We start from the raw sequence: 26,857 nt of genomic DNA, 5'->3' as shown, positions 1-26,857 counted from the left end.
CTGGAGTACCACAGGGAAGTGTATTAGGTCCCACGCTTTTTCGATTGTATATCAATGTCATTGTAGATGTAGTTAACCCTGGTGTTCAGATTCGACTCTTCGCGGATGATTGTATCCTGTATAAAAATGTTAATTCGGCAACTGATCAAGACGACCTGAACAATAGCCTAGGAAACATTCTGAAATGGTGTGATGAATGGGGCATGATTCTTAATGCTAACAAGTGTGTGTATCTTCCTGTCACTTGTAAAAAAACAACACTCAAGCATGTGTACAAACTAGGTTCATTGCCACTGGAAGAGGTGAATAACTATAAGTATTTAGGCGTGACACTAACAAATAACTTGTCCTGGAACCTTCACATCAACAACGTTTGCTCTTCTACCTTCCGAAAGCTTTGTTATCTGAAACACAAACTTAAAAGTGCCCCGCCTAGCGTTAAACTTTTAGCTTACGTAGCATTAATAAGACCCAAGCTTGAATACGCATGCACCGTTTGGGATCCATATACTGAAGTTAACATTTATAACCTTGAACGAATTCAAAGAAAATGTGTGCGGTTTATACATAACAAATTTTCACGAACTGATTCACCCTCCGAACTAATGAAAATTAACGACCTACCTTTTCTCAAAATTCGAAGACAGCAATTCAGACTTGACTTCCTTTCCCTACTCGTAGGTAACAAATTAGCACTCGACCCTTCACTGTTTGTATCGCCCTTAACAACAAGAGTTACCCGGCACCGCCAACCCCACGCGCTTACTCCTTACTTTACACGAACTAATCTTTTCAAGTTTTCTTTTTTTCCACGCACTATCAGTGAGTGGAATGACCTAGCCACCACAAATGTGCTGTCATAAAACAGTGTATTGCTGTTGAACTGTGCTCACTTGTATCGCCCACCCTGCTTGGACCTAGTGTCCGCAGTATGATATAAATAAATAAAATAAATAAATAACAAAGGTAAAACGATAGCAAAGCAACAAGTGTGAACAAAGAATCGTGAGTCTTGTTCGGGAAAGCTAGGTAACCTGGCACAGATGACAGACGATCTGAAACCAGATGATGGGTATTGACAACGGGGAACCGCAGGAATACCTTACCATTATTCGTATGAGCTCCTATGTAACTATTTGTGGCCATCATAAACTGTTGACAAAAGAGGTTTTCTGATCATCTGCTACCTCATTTGGCTCCTTCCTACCGCGCGTGTTTAGTTTTGCATGTCTGAATTGGCCGCCATTTTCCTATAGGCGAAAATTATTTTTATTTATCAGAATAAACAGGTAAGTACTGCCGTTGTTCCCAGTGTCAAACAAAATGGACCACAATATGCGACCTTCGTGTGAGGTTTCAGCATGAGCGGAGCAGCGGTTCGCTCAGGAAATTTTTTTTAGGGTGTTCCCTTTATCGATGTAACACCTTGTATTGCAGAGAAGCCTGCCCCGAGTTTCAGGACGCTCTTTTATTGCTGCTAGAAGCCATTGCAGGGCTAGGTTTGCTTGCTGTAGCTCTATGTTAACACTGTTTATTGCACCACTAGAGGTTCAGTATTGTGCGAGATTACTTTTAGTGTTACATTTTTGTTTTCTCCCTTTCAGCCACCATACATACATCTCTCTAAATTTACGCATTGTTTTGAATTGTGCAAATACTCCTGCTGTTTGGACGGTTGCGACTAATTTTAGACCGAGGTGTACAGTTTTTGAGTTGCAGTACGGACGCAGTGTGTCTGAACATGCGCTGGTAGCCAAGCCCGAGATGAGCTCGGCGGCTCTTGCTGTGCTGCACGTCTGTTCTGCCCGCGGGTTCACTCCTGTGCCCCCACGTGTGCGCGTGCTGCGCTGCAGACCAGAATGGCCTGGAGAGCAACGTGGAAGAGAGCGACAGCCCGGGCAACACGAAGCTTGGCCGGGGCGTCATCACCACCCTGCCTGCCAAGGAGAAACGAAAACCGTTCTTCAAGAAGACGGAGAGCCTGAGTCCCTACGACGTAGTGCCTTCAGTGCGACCAGTGGTTCTGGTGGGGCCCTCTCTCAAGGGCTACGAGGTGACAGACATGATGCAGAAGGCCTTGTTCGACTTCCTCAAGCACCGCTTCGAAGGCAGGTCAGTGGTTATTCTTCTTATGCCCCTCTTTCTCTGGGCCACCCTCCAGAAAATGGGTTAGTATACCCGTGCCACACGTACACGAAAAACGTGCACGAAAGGCCTTAAAGGCCAACTGCACTCAAAATTTTGACCTCTTGAAAATCCTATTTCTGTATAGTCTGCTTAAAAGAAAAGCAACATGCAGAATACAACAGCTGAAATACGCGCGTGGACGCCGCAAGCGGTAAGCAAAAATCGGCAATTTTGAAACCGACACCGAGGAGAGCGCGGCCATTGCAGTGACGTTGCAGCTGCCCAGCGTGCGGGCGGGCGGTGAGCCGCTCAGGAGAAAGTCTGGGCGCAAGCCCTACGTGGCCACAGGGCAGCATATGGGTGAAGCGTGCGCAGCAGAACTCGACCGGTTCTCCAGATGCGTGGCTGGCCAGAGGAATAAGCCCCCGTCTGCTGGAACGTCACAGGCGCGTCATGGCTGTTTGCACGATCCGCCGGCAGGTGCAGCGTAGTCTGCAGCAGAGCTTTTTGAAACGCGTGTCCCAGCTGATTTTGGGGTGCTTACTACACAATAAAAATAAATTTGGTCGAGGTGAAATTTGAGTGCAGTTGGCCTTTAATAAGATACCGAATGATATTATTTGGGCAGGTCACGCTACTTGCGGAAACGTAAAGGCATTAAATGTGTTAGGCATGATGGTGATAATGACCAAAAAGAAAAAAGAGAAATGCACTCATATTTTGAAGTTTTTAATGTAGAGAAAAACTTCTTACAAGGGTTTAAAATGTTTTTTTGTGAAAGAAAACGTTATGAGAAAAAGTGTTTTCTAAAAAAACGGTGTGAGCCGTTTCTAAAAGCGGCTTCAGCAGCTGCCGTTGCCTGCCAGCAGTAGCCAAATCCGAAAAATTCAAAACAAAGAGTGACACAATGCTTCGCCTTTTGCCGCCGTTTTAATAAACTTCTTAAGAATTTCGCCACCAAGAGTGCACTAAAAATTGTCCTATTTCGAAATTCAGCTACGTTTCGCGTCAACACTCTGGTGCTGAGAGTTTCGTTGGTTTTATTTGGGGCTCATCACGTTCGAGAGTAGGTAGGTTTAAGGTGTTCGTGACGGTGAATGAGTTGTGCGGAACTCCTTAGACCACAAATGACATTAAAGCAAATGGCATTAGACTTTTGCGTGTGGCATCGAATTAATGGCATTGAAACCAAAGGCATTAAGCACTTAATGTCATTTTTCATGTACGTGTGGCACGGGTATTAGAAACTGGAATGTAACTGGGTTGATCTGGCTGTGTTTGATGTTCCTCGTATTGACGTCATTTCCAATTTAGGAGGTAGTTAACAATCTGAGTCAGTTTCACAACTAATCAGTCAATTTTATTTTCAGCCAATTTCTTTTTTGTCCATACTTACTGCATACATGTATAGCCCCGCTAGGTTATCTCAGTTTGTTGCATTTTGTTTGTGCCACTTCGAGCGGGTAGCATGTTTGGAGTTAAATTGAAGTGAAGTAACTTAATCTTTCTAATCTTTATGATAACGTGAGGGTACTATACGGGCTGCTCACCAGGTCTGCTGTGCACGCTACTTCAGCGAGCATTGTGTTGTGTGTGCCCCTTCTGCAGGATCATAATAACCCGGGTGACCGCAGACATATCACTGGCTAAGCGCTCTGCCGTCAACAATGCCGGCAAGCGGGCACTCATGGAGCGCTCAAACAGCCGAACAAGCTGCCTAGGTGAGAAGGCCCCTGCTTCACACAGCAATTGTGGCAGGAATTCAGAATTTCTGTGTTGTAGTAGTTGCTAGTGGTGCTTGTGGTTGCATATGAAGGAAAGCTGGGTGGGTAGATTTCGTGATACTGGAGGGGCTGCGTTCTTACACTGAAATGCATTGACATGGCTGGTGTGCAAGTCGTACAGCGATCGAAACCTACACTTTGATAGCTCTAGTTGATGGCTTTGTGAGGAGGCAGATCATAGGGCCAACAACTGGTCCTGAGCAAACGATAGCAGTGCTTCACAACATTCGCCTTTCATTCCGTATTTTGAAAAAAGAAAAAAAGAAAGAAGGCAAATCTGTGACCGACTGCAAAAAGTCGCCTTCTCTGCATCTAATAGGCCTCCGGATACAATTTCGCATCCAATAGGAGCTTCCACACATAGTCGCATTTGTTGACAATGAAATTGCTGACTGCCTCAACCTGCTGCTTGCTAGAACAAGGAGCAGGTTGAGGTGGGAAATGCGCGTGTGCATGTTTGGGTCTGAGCCTGTTATTACATCTCGCATCCTTACCTATTTCTTCCGAAAAGGAATTTGCTTAAAGTATTTTTGGTTTCTTTGCACAGAAACTGTTCAGGATTCTTTAAGCACCTGGTGTCAAATAGTGCAGTTTCCTTCTTTTGCTTCTGTTGTGCGCATGTGTGTGGGTGTGTGTGCGTGGGAAGTGATGTTACCATTTGGGTCTACCCAAGTCTATGTTTTTAATATATTGACAAATAGTTAATAAATAAAGGAATAACAGGGTAGGTAGGGGAGCCTTCAAGGTGATAGATGGATGCTGAAAGATCAATCTGTCAATGTAAACGCTGGACAGGCAGGTGTTTGGGGATGGCAAGAGAGGGATGCACGTCGCTGCAGCCAGTGCTGATTGCAGTGTTTGTGCAGACCTGGTGCTGAGTGCTCACCCCTTCCCGCATTTCCTGGCCCCACAGCGGAGGTGCAACAGGAGATCGAACGAATATTCGAGCTCGCACGGACCCTGCAACTGGTTGTCCTTGATTGTGATACCATCAACCACCCTTCCCAGTTGGCCAAAACGTCACTAGCACCCATCATTGTCTATGTCAAAATATCTTCACCAAAGGTAAGCCACCTTCATACTGTCATTATTGCAGCAGTGATCAAACGGGATATACCTAGTAGTGCAGTAAAACCTCGTTATAACAAAGTTGAAGGGGGAATCGTAATTGCTTCGTTATAACCATTACTTCGTTGTAGCCAATGGCCATTTCTATTGACAATTTACATGCAAGAGAGGATGTACTCGCCATTGAAACTAACAGCATCCCGCGAAAACAAGAAAAAAAAAGAGCGATAAATAAGCAAAGAATCATTACTTTATTTGCACCAAAGAGCTCATTCATGATCATTCGACAGCACACGATCTGGCGGCTCACTACGCAGAGAAACAGTCCTGGATAGATTTTTGCCGTGTCTTCTTCAGGTGAACGATGGATTTTCAGCTGCAGCCGCGATTTCGAGTCCGTCCTTGCCGTCATCGTGAGCGCCAGAAAAGCAGCGCAGCAGGTCTGCCGCATCCCGGTAGAGTGCCTGGGGGGACACTCGGGTACCCTACTGGGAGCACGGGAGATGCGCACCTTTGCTTATGCGTCCAGGCGCATGCAGCCATTTTAGCACACCAGAGTTGGTGGCACCTAGCTAGCGCGCATTTTGAATTACTGCATCCGTGATGCAACGTAAACCATCGCGCGCTATAAGACATTGACATGACAGGTACCAAAACGGTCCGTAAATGCTCATTGTATAAAAAAAAAAGTTCTTTATAAGTACTGTGAGGAAGCCCTTGTTTCGGTAAAATGAGGTCCTAAATACATGGGCGTCTATGAGAATTTCAAAAGGCATTTCATTTACTTCGTTATATCCATTAGTTCATTAAATCCTGTTTTGTCATAACAAGGTTCTACTGTACTGCCTGAAAGATTTGTTACCTATATCGACACATATTAGGGTCTGAAGATGCATGCAATGCATCTATATTTTAGCTCATTTTAGTTTGTTTGCTTGACCAAGCTGTTGCATCAAGCACATGCTGCGGTGGCTCAGTGGTTAAGCCCAAGGATGGGGATTCAATCCAAGCTGCTGTGAATGCTTTTCAGATGAAAACAAAAAGCGAAAACACCAGTGTGTTGGGGGTTCAGCGCACATTATAGATACCCAGGTGGTCAAAATCAATCCGGAGCCCTCCACGACGGCGCGCCTCATAGCCCGGACGTAGCTTCAGTGTTAAATCCCGCAATTAGGTTTTTTAATTGTATCTATCCCAAATTGGCAAAGTTTGCTGCAGCGTTGTTTTTCATTATTGAGGGAGCTAAAGAAGAAATGCAGTCAAACTTCGATGTAACAAACTTCAATGTAATGAAACACCCGATGTAACGAACCACATAATTTTGTTTAACTTCAAGTGTATGCACACCATGTATTTTCGGCGACTCGGGCCGCTCACTGCCATAGATGCAGCGAGCCACAGGGTACGTGAGCAAGCTCCTTGCCTACAAGCCTCTTGCCTACAAGTGTGTATGGCGCCGCTGCCGTATGGTGTCGCTTTGCCCTTCGTTCGAGCTCGAGTTCGCTCGCTTGTTGGGTTCCATCGTTTCGGCAAGTGCTCGGTAAAGCACTTGTGAGTCTTTATGAGCTTTGCACAAGCGTTTTTTTCATGCCCGCGCCTGCAATTGTGCGCCGGCGGCGGCTTCTGCCTTGGCCAGAAAGTGACTCGCGCCGCGCGTGGCAGTGGGAGGAGCCAGACGAATTTCACTAATGGGGAGGTGCGCACCGTACGGCGGGAGCTTCGAAGCGCTCGGGCATGCTGGCTGACCCCACCAGAGACGATTAGGCTTACCATCACAGAGGATATTAGGGGCGAAGCCTCTTAGGGGCTTGGGCTGTCGGCGTCTCATGTCGTCGTCTAAACCGTCACCTCATAAAGTCATGGTACTAAAACACCGGGACACTCGTTTATTGATTTGATTGATTCGATTGTAGGGTTTAAAGCGCCGACACAACGCAGGCGATGAGGCGCGCCGTAGTGGAGGGCTCCGGATTAATTTTGACCACCTGGGGATCTTTAACGTGCGCCGAAATCTCGTACACACGGGCGTTTTTGCTTTTCGCCTCCATCAAAAAAGTGGCCGCCGCGGCAGGGAATCAAACCCGCAGGCTTTTCCCGCAGGCTTTTCTCGTTGCACTCAGTAGCGCAAAGCCTTAGCCACTGAGCCACCGCGGCGGGTGGGACACTCGTTTACACACTCTGCTGTGTAAATGCGCTAAAACGTAACGCGCTAAGACACTCGCGCTAAAACGTAACGCTTACTAAAAAAACACTGGGACACTTGTTTATTCCTCGTGCTATAACGTTTCAAGCTTCAAAGACAAGAGACTTTTACAGCAAAGCTGTATACCTCTACACCCCAAATGTATCATCTCCGTGTGCAAAAACGCCAAGGCGCCAAGAATACACTTATACACTGCATGCTTCGCCCCTCCCCAGGTTTGACGTTAGTGGAGATGGCCCGGGATTTTAGTATGTACCCGTTTTTGCCTGTGGAGATAAAACGTTCTAGCGCGAGGCGTTGGAAAACGACTGTCCTGGTGTGCTCTTTTTGTTTCAGTCTGCCTTGCTTCTTTTGGTTACCTTGGCTGCCTTTGGTTCTCCACTGTTCTTTTCATATTTAATCATTAGCCTTGTAGTCTCCTTAGCCACTGCGTGTCCGTGCTTTTCATCTATGTACCTGAAAACTGTCCACCTACATTGATCCATTGCTCTCAACCTCCCCTCAAAACATATTTTAGTCTGAGCTTTTCGAACTTTAAATGATGCCCAGCCCATATCTCCTTGCACTGCTTCGTTACTTGCTAGTTGCTTAACCATGCGCCCCTAAGGCCAAACGGCCTACAGTTCTCTAGTTCACTTCTCTGGTTCAATGGGTTCCTGAAATGAGAATGCCACTCTGCTAATTTATTGCTCATAAAGACGTTCATTTTCTCTCTCTCTCGCTCCACTAGAGAACAACTCGGTGAAACAAAAGTTGTTGGTGTTGTTCCTGTAGCCGATATCACGAGAGGGATTGGCCGCCTAGAAATCGGGAGCTTCGAGGCGCTGATGTGCCCGCTTCCCCAAATTCACAAAATTGTGAACTGCAAACGTAAAATTAGATACCTAAAGATGCTATTCGCGCTGTTAGGTGGAGAAACGAAAGCGAAGAAAGAAGTTTGGTTGATTGATCTTGGGGTTTAACGTGGCAAAGCTACACTTGAACAATGAGGCACACCGTAGTGGATGGCTCCGGATTAATTTTGACCTCCAGGGGATCTTGAACACGCGCTGAAATCTCGACACACAGGCGTTTTCGTTTCTTGCCTCCATCAGAAAAGCAGCCACCGCGACCGGGATCGATTCCACGTCCGTGGACTCAGCAGAGGGAAGAAAGAGACACTAACATGGCTAGTAGAGAAGAAGCTGCTCAAACTAATTTGCCTCGCAAGATGAAGAAACGAATGCGAAAAAAAGATACGCAAATACGATGTAGTGACTGGAAGTAGTGACCAAATTTTTATGCCTCAAACACCAAAATGCTGGTCGCTGCGGGGCCACTGATGCTGCGATGCGCACAGGCTGCGATGCGCACAGGCAGCGAGGCACGTGTGCATTGTTATCTCACTGTTCGTTTACGGTGATGCGTAAGTGGTGAAGTGATACGTGTGTTGGTGATTTTCTCCTTACTTGTACACAACTAAACTATTATAAGGTCATCTAGGCTGTTCATTATTGAATGGGGTAGATTTTTGTCCCGTGTAAAAAAGGAGCTAAACTTTTGTGGGGCTTCTTCCCAAGCGTACATTTTGTAACTCCCGCAGCACAGTTTTTTTGATGGGTAGTAGTTTCCTAAGCTTTTTTCCCACGTGAACAACTTCGTTTGCCCCTCGTGTTGCGTTTCAGCGAGCGGTTAGAAGTGCTCGCTGGAGCTACCCGCATCGCGCGGGTGGTCTCCGCGGCTGTGCCAGCGCGCCTGCGGCTTGCGAGGCACGTTTTTGCATGCAGAAAACGCCCCATGCGGTTCATGCTGATGCTTGCTTAGACGATTAAGCTCCGACAAACAGGAACAGTGGGCCAGCTGTGTATGCACACCACGTTTTTGTTTGCAGGAACCGCTTCACGCGGTTAATACTTCATTTTAGGTGCGAATTGCAATGTAGCGAAATTTCAACGTAACAAGTTTTACCAACTGTACTGTGATTTGCCTCAACCTTCAAAAAATCACATAGTACCTTTTTTTGATACCTGTTTTGGCATTGAAATCGAGGTAGTGGGATAATGTTGGGAACACCTAAACAAGTGTCTTGGCATACTGCAGGACTTCCCAGGCTAAGTTTCTGTGTCCCGTCATCAGTAATTGTATTTTGCCCAACAGTTCTAATTGTTGGAATTATCAGGGCCTTCAGGGGATCTTGAACACGCGCTGAAATCTCGACACACAGGCGACACCAATTTTCGCTTCCCATTTTCAGGTCCTTCAACGGCTCATCAAGTCTCGAGGAAAATCACAGAGTCGGAATCTCAACGTGCAAATGGTGGCAGCAGAAAAGCTGGCACAGTGTCCACCCGTAAGTGCCCTTTCCCCCCTCTTTCTCTCTCTCCCTCTAATATATATGTTCGATGAGGATGGAGTTGTGCAATGAGCCAGGAGGAACTTGTAGGTAAAAAATATAAACAAATCTGCAGTTAACTGATTTGTTATAAATTATTCCAACAGTTTTGACGGTGAAACTGTCTCCACCAGGGTGTTTGTGCAACCCTGATAGCATGTACAAACATCCCTGAAGAAGACAGTTCGACTGTCGAAATAAATACTGTTGGAATAATTTATAATAAATGAGTTAACCGCAGAGGGTTTTGTACCTATCTATTGTACGGGCATGCTGACTATATGGCTTTATTGTAACAGCTTGTACAGGGGATGCCGAATCGGCACTGAATAATGTAAGAACTTAATTTACATGGATGATGGTGGTGGGAGACTTTAGCGCTAAAGTATTAGTGGAGAACAGAGATGAGTGTGCAGTGTGAAATTCTGGACTCCACAGTCATAATGGCCAAGGCGATACACTGGTTGGATTTGCAGAGAAAAATAACCTGGGGATATTGAACACACTCTTCCACAAATGAAGGAACAAGAAATGGACATAAAGAAGTCCTGAACAGTGAAGCTGACAGTAAATGAAATCACCTCTGTTTTCAGTGCCAGGTTTGGCATGTTGAGGGGCTAGGCACAGTCAGGAGCAGCGATCGCAGGATGGTGAGGAAGCGAATTAGGAGGGAGAGGATGAAACTTCGGTCACTAAAGGACAGGGCGCAGGAGTGTCGTATAATGCTTCAGTCAGAACAACTTTGCTGAAGAAGTTGATGATAGCATAGACGTAATGAATGACATCCAAACTACAATAATATCAGAATCGGCTGTAGTGGCAGAAGGAGAAGAATCTAGAAAAGAAATTGGTTAACTATGTGAGAAAATGGAAGAACCTATCAAGCAATGCATGAATATAAAAGTGCCAGGAACAAAAGAGGAAAATTAATTGGCAGCGTCGTCGACGTTGGTTAACAGAAGCAAGAGCAGTGATATTCGTGCTTACAGCATGGCAAGAATTTAAAAGGCATTAACCAAAGGTGGGAGCCCCACGGCTACAAGGAAGCATGCTATTGGCAGATATACAATCTATGCACTGAGAGATAGAACTGCTAACATCAAGAACAACGTGGATGAGATCATGGAAGTAGCGGAAAGGCGCTCTGCAGATATACACTCTTGCAACGTTAGGTGAGGACATTGTACTGTATGGACTATCTCGGTTCACGAGGTTTCAGCAGGTAACTAAAGACAGAGTGGAAAAGGCACTCAAGGGAAGGAACAGAGGCAAAACCACAGATGACAACAGAACCATTGCTGTTCTTGTAAATGTGTGTGGGGGGGGGGGGGGGGGGGGGGGGGGGATGTCGTACTAGGAAAGCGAGCAAAACTGTTCTCAGAAAGCCTCAGGACATTCAAGGTACCATTTGTCTAAAAAAATGGCTATATAATTTTAATTCACAAGGAGGAAGGTGTCAAATAACTGAAGAATTAAAGACCCACCTGCCCACTTTCTGGTTTGTAAAGGTTGTGTACCAAAATATTAGTTAATTGCATAAGTGACAGACACTTTATATTTTGAATAACCAAGGGTACGGGGGACTGAATTTAGTAATGGCTTCTCAGCGACGGATAACCTTCAAGCTGTCAGCATTGTAGTGACGAAATCTGTAGAGTATAATTAAGCGTCGACTACATGGAAATTAGAGATTATGAAAAAATCTTCAAAAGTGGACATTTTGCCATGGCCTACCTATGTTTACGAGCACCCTGTTCCTCAATGTCAGACACAGGCCAGGGTGGTATTTTGATGTAAATACAGTTGATCCTGGATGCATCGAACCTGGATATATCGAATTATGGATTATATCGAACTGCCCAAACATCCCCTTGGAAATCCTGTGCAAAAGTATAGCACTTCTGTCCGCATGTAGCGAACTCTAGTTCACCGTGACGTTCCATGTATCAAAAGTCACGCCACAAGTGCCTCTGCAACGGCGCTTCTCCTAATGGAGGTGTGAACTACGATGATGACTCCTCATCATCTGCAGGATCTGCACAAAAACTGCAGGAGGTATTAGAAAACCTTCAAATTTCATGCTTCAGTGACGTATTATGGGCCAGCATAAAAACAGTTATTATGCTGGCTCATACAACATAATTGTGACAATGTTTTCTGCAACGTTTTCTGCAATGTTTACTACGTTTTCTACAACGTTGTGACGTTGTAGAAAAGTTTTTGTGAAAGTGGCCGGGGAGTCGCCACTGGTTCATATGCTTTCCTTAATATCGCCATTATTTGTTCGAAGTTTGCAAAAAAATTAATGTTGTTATCGGGGAACAGCATTCTCGATGAATGAACCAAACTTGTATTTTGTCTTCATGGCCCCTTGAAAGAAACAGCATGACATGCGTCTTAATAAAGGGACGCTGAAGTGATTTGTAAACATTGTGGGATTACTAGCACAAATTGTAATCTGGAGTCTCTAGGCAGTGTTTCGGCCACTCTCACTGCATTTACGTGACTTCATTCAGTAGAAAAATCAATTTGGAAATGTGGTTCTCCTCTCTGCATCGTCCTTGCCGATTTCCTATGAAGTTTCGTATGACGTCACAAAGAGGTGGCTTGGCTTGGCTGCGCTACTGCACGGCTCGCTGACCCCCGGACAGAATCGGTCGGCCCAGAGTTAGTCGGCCGGCCGCCGGCGTGTCGTCGCAATTCGTTCGCTCACTCGACACATTTGTGCCATGAAAGAATGGGGCTTTAGTTTGTTTGTTTGTAGACTATCAAGCTTTAAGTCCAAGTAGCTCCGCACAAGCGCACATGCAACGCTCTGCTGACTGGTACGCTAGTAGAAAAATCTGAGGCCAATTGAAGGCGAGAGAAGAGTCGGCGAGTGCTTTTCCGTCTAAGGAATGCAATCGCCAAAGGGGAGATATTTGTGGAAATTTGGGGGGTGTTTACTTTAAGAAATAGTCATCTAAGCTGCTTGGCATGCTAAAACTAAATAAACATTCCAACTGGCTATACATTATATACTTTATATTTCCGCCCCCGGCAGTGTTGGCTTATGGCCGACTGGTCTGGAGCTTTATGTATGTTGTTTTGCAGTTCGTAAGTTCAAATCCCCGATGACGCATGTATATATTTTTTAGTTGATTTATTTGTTTTGGGGCAATGTTTTCTATACTGAATTCACCATTTTTGTGCTGTACTTGTTGCTCCACGGGTTGCTCCACAAGCGACTGACACTAACACGCTGACAAGTTCTCGTTGGCGTGGTGTTGCCATAGGCCCCGACTGCTTGCGGGCACAGTCCCGAATCAGCCAACCCTTGGCCTGGTGTGAACATGCCGCTTACAATACAGGCATGATCCAGGCAAGCTCCAAAGGTGGGAGAGAAGCGCATCGCATCTGAGCGTCTCTGGTGATGTGAAGGGCTTTCACCCACTGCGTACGCCTCGGCTAGTAATTGTTACGATTCCAAGCTATGCTGGCATGCTTATCTGACGCATTTTATAGCTGACAACATGGCAGAAGCGCGGTGTGCTGATTACTGAGATATCGAAAATGCCCAGCCAACGATAACGTCGGATGCCAAGCATGTTGTTTCACAGAACCGAAACCAAAACTGTTTTGAATTGTAATCTTGGACATCGTCCAATCACATCGCATCTCGTATGGACATCACTGCTTTAGTTGGTGTGGTTGCCACAGACCGCGCATGGTAGTTTTTCTTTCTTCAAGATTTATGAAATAAATATTGCACTTCTTGGCCAGATAAACGATGAAAAGTGTGTTTATTCAAGTTGGTTCAGCAGTGCATTGTCGGGGCACAAATAATGCCGACCGTGGAGGGGTGCAACAAAATGACCTTGATGTTGTAGGAGATGTTTGACGTGATTCTGGACGAGAACCAGCTGGAGGAGGCGTGTGAGCACCTGGCCGAGTTCCTGGAGACGTATTGGCGGGCGGCCCACGAGAACCTGCCCGAGAACTACGCCCAGCTCATCATTAACACCCCGTGTGCGGGCGGAGCCCTGCTGCCAGACCTCAACCAGGAGTCCCTCGCCAGCCACCACCGCTCCGCCACCGCCACCCACCCCAAGAGCATCGAGGCCGCCGAGAAGGCAAGGAGATGCTCCCTTTCCCTCTCATCCGTTGCTGCGTGTTGCCTCCTGTCCACTCGGCTTTTTTCCTCTCTCTTGTGGCTCATATAGCACCATGTAATGTGGAGCGAAAAAAGAAAGGCAGGCTTCAGTTGTAAGAATTAAAATGGGACGGGCACCGCCTCGCGATCATTCACCTACCCCGCGGTGGCTCAGTGGCTAAGGTATTGTGCTGCTGAGACCAAGGACGCAGTTTCGGTCCTGGTCATGGTGGCTGCTTTTCTGATGGAGGCAAAAAGCAAAAACGCCTGTGCGTCAAGATTTTGGCATGCGTTAAAGACCTCCAGGTGGTTAGATTTAATCCGAAGCCCTCCAACTATACGCCTCAAGGCATAGGTCTCGGTTCAGCACTTTAAACCCCATAAACACCAATTAGCCATGGAACGCATCTGAGTCAGCCGTAGCTTGGTTGGTCATAGAGTGAAGCTAAGTGTGGCTTTCGTTTGGTAGTGTACTTTCCTGGTCCGTGCTTGTCAGTGAAAGGGGAAGAAGGCTACCCAGCCTTAGTTAGCAGGGGGGGTATTAATTTTGTAGTGTGAAAGAAGGACGAATACCACATTTGCTCGTGTAGTGAACCCACTTTTTTTTTCAGCAAATTTGGCATTAATTTGGGGGGAGGGCTTATTATGCGGGAAAAAGTTGCAACAGATTTTTGCATGTTGAAATTTCGTACAATAAAAACGCCAAAAGAAGCGATGTCAAAGCCCTACCTTTCTAGTTCAAACGCGCAGGTAATTGTGTAATGAAATTTCTTTTCTATTCACAACATGCTAGTGGCCCTTACTTTTCATTGTCCCCCTACTGGCCATCGGAGCTGCCCTCCTCACGACAGTTGCTTGCGGATTCGCGTTCATCATTGGCCCACAGCACATCGTCTTCCGTGCCGTCAAGGCACTCCAAAACTTCTTTTCCCCCACTGGGAGACTTCCCTTCTTTGGGCCCACGAAACACACGGTGATCCCTGTACACGCACTGGATGTGTGTACACGTGTGTGTACAGGCACTGGGAAACCACTCAGCGTCGCGGTTTCCATGTGCATCAAACGCATGTTCCACCACCTTCAGGCTTGCCCACTGCCGTGTCGGGTGGTGTTTGTGCTATTGTAATCTAACTTTGTCATGCACCGCTTTATCCTACGCAGCGTATTTGATAACGGTGGCGGGAACGGGCGCCCAACTCGGCAGTGGGCCACACCAACATGCTCCCACGGCGAACGATGCTCTTTCCACACCAATGGTGGACACGAACTCTTGTAACTGGTTCCGACTGAGCACTCGCGGCCCCTCGCCAGGATGCACAGCACGTAGAAACCACGTGCCCTCTTGTTCGCATTTCATTGTATCGTGGTAGTACAAGAAATGAGTGAGGGTGAGCTTGCCATGGGGGGAAGGGGCAAAATATGGTGCTGTATGTGCTCTGTTATTTTTTCCCCCAAATTTTTCCCCCAAAGAAAAAAAAAAAAAGCTTCGAATTTACAGTCGGCCACATCCTCACTTTGCACACATGTTGGAGGAAAACGTGTTACCGCAGAATGTAGTGTATGCCTGGTTCCAAGCAAGAATTTGTAAACGTGTACATCATGAAGTGTCGTCATTGTCATCATTATGATGACCTGCTCCTTATTAGTGTGACATGTGGAATGTTGAGTGGTACCTTAATTCGACTCGTCACGTTAACGGTGATCGGGTGATATCCTGCTGTAGACGTAAGAGTAGACAGCAGAGCAGAATGATGCATCCCTTGTTTGCCCTGCAGAGGATTAGGATAGTGAGCCCTCTCCTCACCGTGCCAGTTTCTCCAAAAGAGGTATCAATCCTTGATCTGTTTTCACAACGTTGCGTTTGCTCTCACCCCCTTTGGGTGCAGGTACCCAAGGAGCACAGTCGGGAGACAGACGAGGAGCTGGAGTCGCTGTCGCACCATCACGGCCACCTGTACGCCTCCTCCTCCTCCTCCCACCACCCGCAGTCGTCGCACCACGAGGGCGCGCCGCACACCAGTGGCGCCCTGGGGGCGACGGCCGGCCGACACCTGGGTGGGGGAGCCGCGGCCGCTTCCTCGGCCACCACAGCGCAGCTGCACTCTCGGCCACGGTCGCAGCACCACCACGCATCCTACGCGGAGCGGCGACTACCGAGGCAGCCGGGGGAGGTGAGCGCGCTATTTTTATGGGCAATTCCATGGTAGATGCTGTGCTCAGAGAGAAAGGTTTCACACAAATGTGTTAGGAGGAAGAGAAGGAGGGGTTACAGACCCTGCCCCTTCCTCCCCTTCACCGTCCCTGCAAGGGTAGGGCAGGCTGGTCTGGCCAGTGTTGGTGCACTGCAAAGGTGGCTACCAAGTCTGCTATGTCTCAATGTGGCCCACAACTGAAATGCATCGAGTGTGTGTTCTCGGGCCCAGACGAAAGAAATCTCTTCAAACAGCATTTGCTGAAATGGCCTTGCTGGCAGTGACATCATAGTTTTTAATTAAGTGCATTTTTCAGCTCCACCATGGTTGGAGGCTGCAAAGCCACCAAGATCAATGCTGAAAACCATATGACATTGAACCAGCGTCCTTGTACGTATTTGCGCATGAGGATAAAGGAATTCTATGTGAGGACGTGATACAACAAGTTGTGAAGTGGGCAGACTGACAGCTTGGGGGATGCCCAAGCAAGCACGGCTGTGTTGAACAGTGGTGAGCTGAACGAGTGCATCATCACAGACACTTCACCTTGAAGGTTTAAAATTTAAGCAAGGGTGCAAATGGGAAAGTTGACTAGTAAACATGAGTGGGCTGCGTTATTTGCCGGCGGGACGACTCAAGCTTTTATTAACTGCTCCCTGTGCTCATGCTTTGGTCTCTGCAATGTAGGAACCAGCAAACCACTACTGAACCACCAAAGCTTCCCATAGTAGATGGTGCAAGAGGTGTCTGGTTAACATCTATACTGGTTCTTTTTTGTACAACAAACACACACTACTTGAAATTACCGACATTGTAGTCCTTTGCCACTTCAGATCACTTTTCCCACTTGGAAACAAGCTTTGTGGCTGCAAAGAATTCTCTTGGCTAATACGTAAGCTACTGGACAAATGCCTGAGCCTCCCTGACAGTTAATGCGCACGACATTTCTATCCACAGAGGTGTTCCTTCAAAGAGCCATAAAGAAGCAAAGTGCTTGGGGCCAAGTTGAAACTGTATTCATGAAGTGCCTCCCAACAAAGTTGTGAATGACTTGCTACGGTTTCGGCGGTGGTTGTCATGTGTGGCACGCTGCCTTTGCAGGACAGTGCTGCACATTTTTTCGTCGATTGCTATCTCCCGGCCTTCATAGAAATAGAGGGGATCACTTGTTATATTGTCTGCAGAAATGTCTCTTATCTGAGCAGGTACAGTGGCTTCGCACTTGCCAATTCACCAGTTATTCGATATTATATCTTTGACACTGTGTATGGCTGCACAGTTTTCGGCTGCTGGCCTTTGCGACGGTCATCGTAAATACATTTACAAACCTTGCAAAGGCGTTCATAATTCTTAAACTTTGTAGCCTGCACTCATGAGAGCCTGGGATAAACTTCACCATTTTTTTTTAAACATCCTTTGCAAGGAAGTTCTTGGTATTTGAGTGAACCAACCGAATGTCACAGGGAATACCCAAGTGTGGGAAGACTGCTTATACTTGCTGCTGCCACTATCACTGGAAATTTATAGTTCATATTAGAGCAATGAGTGAACTTGGAGGCATTTATGTTTAAATTACTGGGGCAAGATGTAGGCTCGATCAAACGCACGTGCGGCCTTGTCTCGGCGGAGTTAACAGTCGTTTTCGGTGAGGGCGCCATCGTTCGGGGACGATTTAAACAGCCGGTCACGCTATTGGCTGGCACAAGTGCACAGAAGCAAGCACATTGTTCGCATTTGTGCGTGCTTGGCCCCTCAAACGCTCATGTTGCGGTCCTGCAGGTATGAAACGATATTGTTACTGAGGCCTTTTTCTGTGTGCGTGTTTGTGGTAGTAAGTCTAACGCACATAGCGCTATGTTGTGCAACTGCTGTGTGCTGCTGTACAACTCGAACTGCAAAAAAAGACCCGGGAGTGCAGTGTCACAAGTTTCCCTGCAACTTGGAACGTCATTGGGCATGGCAGAGGAATGCAAAGGACCAACAAGAATAGGAAGTAAATGGGAATAGGAAGTAAATGGGAACCAAGTGACAGGTCGCTCGTATACTTCATAAATTTCACTGGAAGCGCCTACAAGAGAAACGTAAAAGTGAGAATTTTATTTCCAACCGCAGTACTGACCGTGCTTCTCGGGTACCCAGAGGATGTACGGGCTGAACGACAACGCAAAGCCTCAAAAGCACTGTAGAAGCATCCTGTGATCTTAATAAGGGAATATCCAATGCAAGTAGAGGGCCAAGAGATAGCCCCAGTGAAGGTTTTGTGCCTTCTCAGAGTGATGAATTAGAAGGGCTAGCTCCCGAGCTCCCCGTTGAAGCATGCGGAGAAAGTAGCTTTTCAACTGAGGTGGAATGCCGAACCACCATAGACATCGTGCACATCATTGAAGAGAACAAAAAAACATAGGCTCGACTTTAAAGAAAAAAAAAGGTTTCTTGTTAAACGAACTGCAAAAGTTGCAAAGGGAACGCAACGAAATGAAAGACCGCCTACAGTTGTATGAAAACGACAAGCTTTCGTGCAGCTTTTTGAAACTGCACTAGAAGGGGACAAATCTTGTCGTTTATTAGCAGCCAAGTGGCTAATTTAAAAAAGAAAGAGCCCTCTACTCTCAAGAAATGCTGTGCAAATGTGTGCTTTCGAAAGCATGCATTATTTTCTCAAAAAGGAATTTAAGCCTGTAAATATGTTTTTTTGTTGTTGTTGTGGTGGTTGTTGTAGGCAAACAAAGAAAGATCCAGATCAGGCTCCTGGTTCAATCTTTAGTTTTCATGGCTTTGGTTCAAGAACAGCGTTCCACAAATTGGCCTTTACCAGAGACGTCATGCAATTGGTCTTGCAAACACTTTTTTTTTTTTTTTTACTTAGGAGAATCCAAATATACATGAACCATGAAGCTCAAAGCTTTGACTGTTAGTGACGTTTCCAGCCTAGGACGTGGGAACTAGAAAAAACAACTTTGCCTTTCAGGCCCAATCTTCAAACAGTCGTAACTTCTGCTACAGACCAGACAGAATGATAATTTTAGTCTTATTGCACTCCTTGATTTGTGCACAGTTCACTGGTACCTTGTTCAGCTGCATCCCTCCAGCAGATTTTTTACAAAGGCTGTCAAAAAATCAAATATAAAAATCCTAATAAATTTTAATGTATCTGTCTTACATAAAAACCAAATTTTATATTTACAATCAGAATGAAGAACTACATACTTGCCCCAATTTTTATCATCACAACTGTAAAAATAAAGTTTTTGATCAAGGACCCATGTGCCCCCCATTGCGAGAAATTTTTTTAAACGATTGGATGAAATAGAAGGATGGGCATACTATGTACTTTATTTGGCGTCTTTTTTAAGCACTCGGGGCATAATTTGTTTCCAGATCAATGCTGGCAGAGCTACAAGAGAAATAATCTTACAGCTACAACAAACCTGCTGCTGATAAGCGTTGCATTCTGCGTGTGTTGGTGGTCTAACCTCGTTACAGCAGACCTACTTACAACAGATTATCTGATACTACATACCGATTTGTGATGTTTGGTTCATATTAATAGGTTAGCAGGTTCATTTTTGCATCTCTACAGTGGACTTTTTTCAAGTGTAGACATCCTTTCCGTTAATAAGTTTGCGGTGTGTCTTTTTAACATACAGTGGTGATCCAACAAAAGCAGTTTGGAACAAGTAGAAATAATTGTGAATTATTAGAAGTGAAACTTCTTGCTTGAAGTCCGTGCAGTCATGCACTGCAGTATCCATGAGGGTGATGTCTTAGCAGTCAAGTGATAGGATTTAAAATTTGACAGTGTTAGTCCGACATTTCAGATGTTTGTACAGTGAAATCTTGATACAAGCGAATCTCAAGGGACCGCTAAAAATAGTTAGTTATTTTGAATAATTGTTACATTGAAAAAATTTTAAAAATCGCGGTAAAAATTGTAAATGCAACAAAAGCACTCGCCTACGTTTACTGGGAACGCGTGCATAATCGAGTTAGTCTTTAACGCGGGCAAAAAACGAAGAAAAAGCGAAGTACTCAGGACCGGATGCACGTTTATTTGAAGAAGTCAGTGATCTTTGCCCGACGGGTTCCACTCAACTGCTGCAAGACAAACGCTTTGAAGTTGTATACATTCTTGTGCACTGCCTCGGTGGCATTGGTGCACCTGCCAAGGAAAGTGCGCATTTTTGCTATGCACTCCAAAACATCGGCATCAGATAACGCTTCTTTGCTTTGGCTTGCGGGCGCTGTCTCAATGTCGTCTTCGCTGTGGGCTTCCTCATTGATGTTTCCGTCAAGGCAATGGACGGTGTTGATGACATCTTCAGTCATCTGTTCAGCAGACATGCACGCTTCATCGTCGCACTGCACGTAATCTTCACAAGTTACTGCAGCATCCACGGCAAGCTTTCCTGCGACTTCATCCCATGCTTCGCATTCTTCGCTGTCTTGCACCCCGTGTTCAGCTTCAGGTGGCACCGTATACAGGCTGGACTTCGTCCTGCAGTTCTGGATGGTGGTCACTGTCACGCTGCACCTGTTGCGTAATTTATGCAGCCTGTCACACATTCATTGTGGTCATGACTTTCATTCGAAGGTTAATAAGCACTCACTGAACGAGACGCCGGAGACTCTTTAGAACTGCATCACTTTCTTGGTCAGTGGCAAAATCACGCTGATGCGGCGCGAGGGACAAAAGCTCTTTTAACTTTTTGTCTGACTCTTGATTAATCGAGGTTCCTTAACCTTGAGATCCTCAGATTTTTCCTCCTAGTGCTGTATATTTTTTGTACATTCCGAACTGATTTTATTTTCTTCTTCCTCTTATACATTGTTTCTGTATACTTCTTCCCCCTTTTTGTTTCTTTTTTTGCCTCACCATGTTCATTCCATCTGAAGTAGCAAGCCCCACCGGTTGTGGGGCTAATTCATCCGGTAATGAGCCTTTACGCTCTTTATGGCTTGTTAAACAAGTGGCTGGTGCAGGGATGTGTGATTGGGAGGGAAGAATTCCAGCCGAACATTTGTTAGTCGCACGTTAACAAGGTGCGCCGAGCAGTTGTCAACGATAATGAGGATCTTTCTTTCTGCCTGTGCTCCTCATCTCATCATCCGCTTTGAGTAGCCATTCAGAAAACAGCTCTTGCATCATCTACGCGCATGAATTGGCTCGGTAATCGCACGGCAATGAGACCCAATTCCTTGTACAGCGAGGTTTCTTGTACTTTCCGATCGCCAAGGGTGTGGAGCTTTTTAGTGCCTGTGGCATTGCAGCACAGCAATACCGAAACTCGTACTTTGTACTTCTTGCCCCCTTGCTGCTTCTTCCCTTAAAATGCATTGTCTTGTCAGGAAGCATTTGATGAAAGAATGCGGTTTCGTCGGCATTTAAAATGTCATCTGCCGAATATGTCGTCCCTCCACGCAGCTGCACTTCTCTTCACCCGACACCACTTGTCAGGTTATGCCATTTCTTTTTCGGAAACAATGAAGCCACCCAGCACTCGCATCAAAGCCCGTAACATCCAAAGCGTCAGCAAATTGCCAGGCTTTCTCCTGCAGCATGGGACCTGACACTGGCACATCTTGCGAATGAGGATACTTGAACCAAGTAAGCAGTGCAGCTTCCAACTCTTGGAAATTTCCTATTTGGAGCTGTTTTCTGGAAGAAGCTAGTTGGGATCCTCGGTGCTGCTCGGAGATCTTTTGCCGGTCCTTCAAGATTGTTGCAACCGTTGATGGTGCCATCCCTCACTCCTTGGAAATGTCGATTTGCTTCTTGCCAGTGTCCACTTGATGAAGAATGTCCGCTTTTTCTTGTAAAGAAAAGAAAACTGCCTCCGCTTCTTTTTCGTGCTGCTTCCCGAGCTCATCGCGCAGGTTGAAACAAATGTCAATTCTAAGAGTGAGAAAACAGCCATACGACTAGCGTGCCAATGTAGCTGTGTAGCTGGACAACGGACCAAAGGCGGCGAGCATGGCAGCGAGACTTGTTACAAGCGCTGCAGGCGATGGCGTTAAGGCTAACGCGCATTTAGGATGGGGATGATGATAGTGGCACATGCATAGCGCTAGTCGCCGTTCACACCGTCGCAAGTAATTTCTTACATTCAGAATTCGTTATTTTGAAGTGTTGTTAATATACGAGGATGGTAAAATTTGATACGTCATTCTGAAAAAATTGCCTTCTGAAATTTGTTGTAGTGAAATATTTTTACATAGAAAGAATAGGCTTTGGTAGGGGATTTTCAAAATGTTCGTTAATCTGAAAACCATCGTTAATCTGAGGTTCGCAGTAACAGGATTTGACAGTATATTGTAAAGGTGGGAAGCATTGCAAAGCAAAAGCTGAGAGCACAGTCAGCGGCCAAACCATTATGCGAAACCAAAGAGAATGGCTGCAGATCGGAAAAAGAGGAAGACGCAGGGTGCTCGGGCCAGTAGAATAAACATGGAAGCTTGAGAGACAGGCACAGTTCATTACAATATGAAATTTACCATAATTTATGCAAAAAAAAAGAGTTTCCGTACAAAATAGGTGGCTACTTCATCTCCAAGCTGAGCAACAAGACCTTTACTTTAATTGCACTTTGCATTCATGTGTTGACAAAGGAAGTGCAAGTTTAGGCTGAAGAAGTGAAAGAGTAGTAGTAATGGTACGAGTGAATGAAAGGATGGAGTGGGAGCCATACAACGGGAGCACAGCAGATGTAAGACTCATGGGTGTGATTTTTGTGACGTGCCTCGCAGAATCACAGGACGGTGACACTTAAATAACCCTAGTCATCCTGAAAGTTTGTTGCCTTTAAATACCAACCTGTTTCAGTTGTAACTAAATTCTGAAAAATGACTGGCACACTTTCATCTCCTGTTTTGTTTTTTAGTTGTTTTAATAAGAAGACTTAACCGTTGTTATAAGAGACCCCGTCCACGACCCCATTATTAAAGTCTTATTTGGATTGTTCATACTGAAACCGTGATTGCTATCACAGTCTGTTGCAACGAGGTTACACTGTATTTCATAGCTTGAGTACGATTGTGAGAAATCAAGGGAAGCAAACTTAATAGTGACACACACGCGGTGCTCTGTCTGTCTGTCTCTCTTGTGCCCACATCTTTAGCTTGTGTAATTGTGCTCAAACGCTGCTCATTCTCTTCAGTGTCCTTTTGGGTCCTTTTTCAGTGTTCTTTTTTGGCAAGGAGCTGCTTGCGAACAGTAGAGAAATTGTGATGTGATATATACCATATCTCACCTTGATTTGTCATATCACCCCATGTGGTACAACACAATGCCGCACAACACCATGCCCTACCATGCCTTATGCTACCGCGGAGTGCAACGGTACGGAGTATCAAAATAGGGTCTTGCTGTTCTGGTCACATCACAGCTAACTTCAGAACAATTCGCTGCTAAGTGCTTCAAAATCTGGCTGTGGACTGCGAGGCGTGCGTGCGTGCGTGCGTGCGTGTGCGCGCGTGTGTGTGTGTGTGTGTGTAAAAAAGCTGCAAGTTTATTGGATGCATGATTTCGGTTGCTTGACAAAAATTCACAAAAGAAGGGCTAGCTTTCTTTTCGGGGAACATTGACGATGTTTTTTTTTTTGTTTTTAAAGTTAGCTTCCATATTTTTGTGTGTGTATGTGTATGCAGGTATTTTTTTAGTTGAAGCTATTTTGCTAGAAGGAAACTAACGGCAGACTGGTGTCTTAATTCTTATTTCTCCTTTCTTCTTCTCTTTTTGTTTCTGCCTTTTCTTAATCGACATGTTTTGCGCTGTTTGTTGAGCTGTGGGTTTATATTCATGTGAACTGGTTTACGTTGACGGTAATTGCAGGAATGAATTCAAGGTTGTGACACATATCCATTTGCTCATTCGGTTTTAATACCCGCCTTTCTTCTCCTCGAAATATGCATTAGAAATGGCATTTGGCTGAAGTCAAATCTGAAATGTACAACTTGGAGAAAATTTCAACGGGCACTTGCCGGCAAGCGTGCCTCTTCCGTAGTCATAGCTAATGACACGGTTCTGCATTGGCCATTTTGGTCTTGCCGGACACCTGGCTGCATTGGCTGAATTAAGGGGGGACACTGCTCTTAAAAAAACTTTTTTAATTTTTGAGTAAACTCTGTGAAACTTGCAAGTCTTGCTGCTTTTCCTCCACTGATTTCAAATATGGCATTATTTTTTTTTGTAGGTCAATTAGGTCCCAAGATAATTAGAGGTAAAAATAGGTAAAAAAAAACCTTTGGTGGCAACACTGGCAAGGAGCCATTTTGAGTGCCAACTTCAAACACTCAAGTTTAATGAGCTGTAAAATTAGTTCCAAGCAGTGCATCAAAAAAACTGATTGTCTTATTGCACTCACCAGGGTTCATAGTGTTGGAAAATGTAAAGATTACAGTTTTCTGACCAACACAGGTTTGTCTATTGTTCCTCCAAAAATGGTTAATTACCTCTAATTATCTCGGGACCTAATTGACCAACTAAAAAAATAATACCATATTTGAAATCGGAGGAGGAAAAGCAGCAAGTCTGACGAGTTTCACAGAGTTTACTTCAAAATTAAAAGAAATAGTTTTAAGAGGAGTGTCCCCCCTTAAGCTAGGGTGAAGTGCCAGTATGGTTCTAAGATGGCCAGCAAGAAAAAAAAAGGACTACAACACTTCACTACGACACTTCAGCAAAATGTGATTATGCCTATGCAAAAGGAAGGCAACCATGCTGCATATCTAGGGTTGCCACCTTTCCCCAAAGAAAAAAACCGGCCCTTCCGGGGGGTGGGTGGCATTGTATATAGAAGGTTGAATTTGTGTTAAAAAAAAGACTCCATGTTTTTTTTTTTTTTTTTACAATCAATGCCATTTATTTTGAAGCGTTTTCATACAGAGAAATCAACATAACGTTTGTGCTGAAAGTGATTAAGATTTTGGTTATTGCTCTGAATGTGCTGCACTGAAAAGTAACTGCACTTGCTGACTGCGCAGGCGGCCTTTCATTGTGTTGTTCCTCCGTTTAGTCCCCTTCCATCTCAGGAATCGCACTCGGCTCCATATTTTCTTGACTTGCGTGTCTTTGCACAGCTTGTCGACACATATTTATCGTCGTTGTTGCTGTATTGGCACTTACAGAAGGCCAAAAAGGAAATAACCGTGGCCTATGGCAAAAAAAACGACCAATGTTGTCCGGTTTTAGGTAGAGACGAACAACCGGCCTGCTGTCTAAAAAACTGGTCAGGCTGGTCCAAAACCAGTCATGTGGCAACCTTACGCATGTCATACTGTGGAAATCCCATGGGCATCTGTGCATGAGTGAAGAAACTTTAAGAAATGGCTTGAGGAGCATGTCATTATGGAGTGCAGTGTGTTGGATAAAATCAAAGATTAAGAAGTGGTTATTCACCCCGCCATGGGTGGCTCAGGGGCTAAGGCGCTGTGCTACTGAGCCCAAGGGCTTGGGTTTGATCCCAGCCTCAGTGGCTGCTTTTCTGATAGAGGCCGAAAGCGAAAATTCCCCCGTGTGTCGAGATTTCAGCGCATGTTAGAGATCGCCAGGGGGTCTAAATTAATCCTGAGCCCTCCACCATGGCGTGCCTCATAGCATACGTGTAGCTTCGGTGCATTAAATCCAACAGTCATTATCAAGAAGGAGTTATTTGACTTCGACCCCTACAAGCGGGCGAGCTTCGTGCTTTGTGCCTCCCCTTACTACTCAGTGCATGTGCACTTTGTTAAAGATGTTTTGAAAAGCAAGTATGTGCTCAAGCTTTGTGACAATAGGTAGAATAGGCGCCTACTGAATTCTTTGTTCTGTATTTGAGGATGAAACTAAATTGTTATCTGCAATCGAGGGTGTGTTAGGTTCATGTTCATTGGGTTCATTGCCTGTTAGTTCATTGTTCATTGGTTCATTGCCTGTTAGTTCATTGTAAGGTTCATTGCCTGTTTAGTTTTCTTCAAGCATACAGTAGAACCTCAGTGATACGTTAAAAAAAAAAACACAAGGGACAAACGTACAATCCGGCAAAACGTACCACTCAGTAAGAAACGTACTGTGGGGACTTTTAGTGTTCACAATTGAGAGCGTAATGGTAGGGAAATCATATGGATCGAGTACGTATCAACGGGGTTCTACTGCATGTGGTAATTTGGAGAGGACGCAGAATATTTTGCTTTGACTGCATTCAGTTCACTTCTATTTTAGATAGATTAGAAGTGCAGTGCATAAAACTAACTTTATTAAAATGGAAATCTACTCTCAAATTTAAAAATTAAGGGATCCAGGTCTGGCAAAACGGAGTTGGTGTACCAGAATTCTTGGTAACTGGAACCAGTTTTACACTCTTGATATATAAATTTCTTTTGCAGATCATGTTGTCCGGCTGCTGTGTTCTAATGTCCTTGTATTGCAGACATCATCAAAAACTAGTTTCATTGAGTACTAGCAGTTTTACTAGTACTCGCAGCTTTTTTTTTCTTTCCCTTTTTTTTCTTTTTCTTTTTTTTCTTTTTTTTTGGCTTGTGTGCAGTCATGTTTTGGCATGCGTGGGCTACCATACTTTTTAGGAACATTTTCATGTGCCTTTTGCTACATTGCGACTGAAGTATTTCTATGTTTTTGCATTTTTCTCTCATGCCACTTCTTCCAGAGAGTGTTGAGAGCTAAGCCGAAACAAGTACACTTCCAGGTCTGTCTTGACTATACTATATATACCACACATACTGCAATACTACACCACTGCACCCCTGCATTCCTCCTGTCCTTGACTTTGTACACGTGTAGCCATCATTGGGCTTCTTTTCACACTTCACCCAACCTCTGCACTCACCTAGGCCCGCAAAAGACTCCTACGAAAGGGGGAGTAACAGCACTCCTTTGGAAGGGGGAGTAACAGCACTCCTATGGAACGGGGAGTAACGGCACTCCTATAAAAGGGGGAGTAACAGCACTCCTATGAAAGGGGGAGTAATGTTCACATGCGTTGCACT

General features: G+C 45.3%; 2 protein-coding genes across 3 annotated transcripts in view; one reads left to right on the top strand and one right to left on the bottom strand.

The window, feature by feature from the left end:
- The window catches only part of Ca-beta (Calcium channel protein beta subunit), a 45,818-nt gene that overhangs the window by 8,355 nt on the left and 10,606 nt on the right, over positions 1 to 26,857 (top strand). Inside the window, exons 4-10 of one of the 2 annotated variants that reach the window (XM_077698555.1) lie at positions 1,854 to 2,112; positions 3,736 to 3,848; positions 4,825 to 4,976; positions 9,416 to 9,511; positions 13,423 to 13,665; positions 15,572 to 15,856; positions 26,518 to 26,556. In XM_077698555.1, the coding sequence (XP_077554681.1) occupies positions 1,854 to 2,112; positions 3,736 to 3,848; positions 4,825 to 4,976; positions 9,416 to 9,511; positions 13,423 to 13,665; positions 15,572 to 15,856; positions 26,518 to 26,556 (1,187 nt within the window). The remainder of the gene's footprint in view (positions 1 to 1,853; positions 2,113 to 3,735; positions 3,849 to 4,824; positions 4,977 to 9,415; positions 9,512 to 13,422; positions 13,666 to 15,571; positions 15,857 to 26,517; positions 26,557 to 26,857) is intronic. The other variant, XM_077698554.1, reaches the window with a different exon arrangement.
- On the bottom strand, positions 18,862 to 20,480 carry LOC144169423 (uncharacterized; the record flags this gene model as incomplete). Its single annotated transcript, XM_077698556.1, is given in 2 exon segments — positions 18,862 to 20,405; positions 20,407 to 20,480. Coding segments are annotated over 2 exon segments (555 nt in total), but the record flags the coding sequence as incomplete, so codon positions are not given.

Source organism: Haemaphysalis longicornis, unplaced genomic scaffold, assembly GCF_048455015.1.
Source record: "Haemaphysalis longicornis isolate Haplotype H1 unplaced genomic scaffold, Haemaphysalis longicornis Haplotype H1 scaffold_2, whole genome shotgun sequence".
NCBI classification, from domain to species: domain Eukaryota; kingdom Metazoa; phylum Arthropoda; class Arachnida; order Ixodida; family Ixodidae; genus Haemaphysalis; species Haemaphysalis longicornis.
Note: the sequence above shows the minus strand (reverse complement) of the source record. Positions and strands in the feature narration are given on the sequence as shown.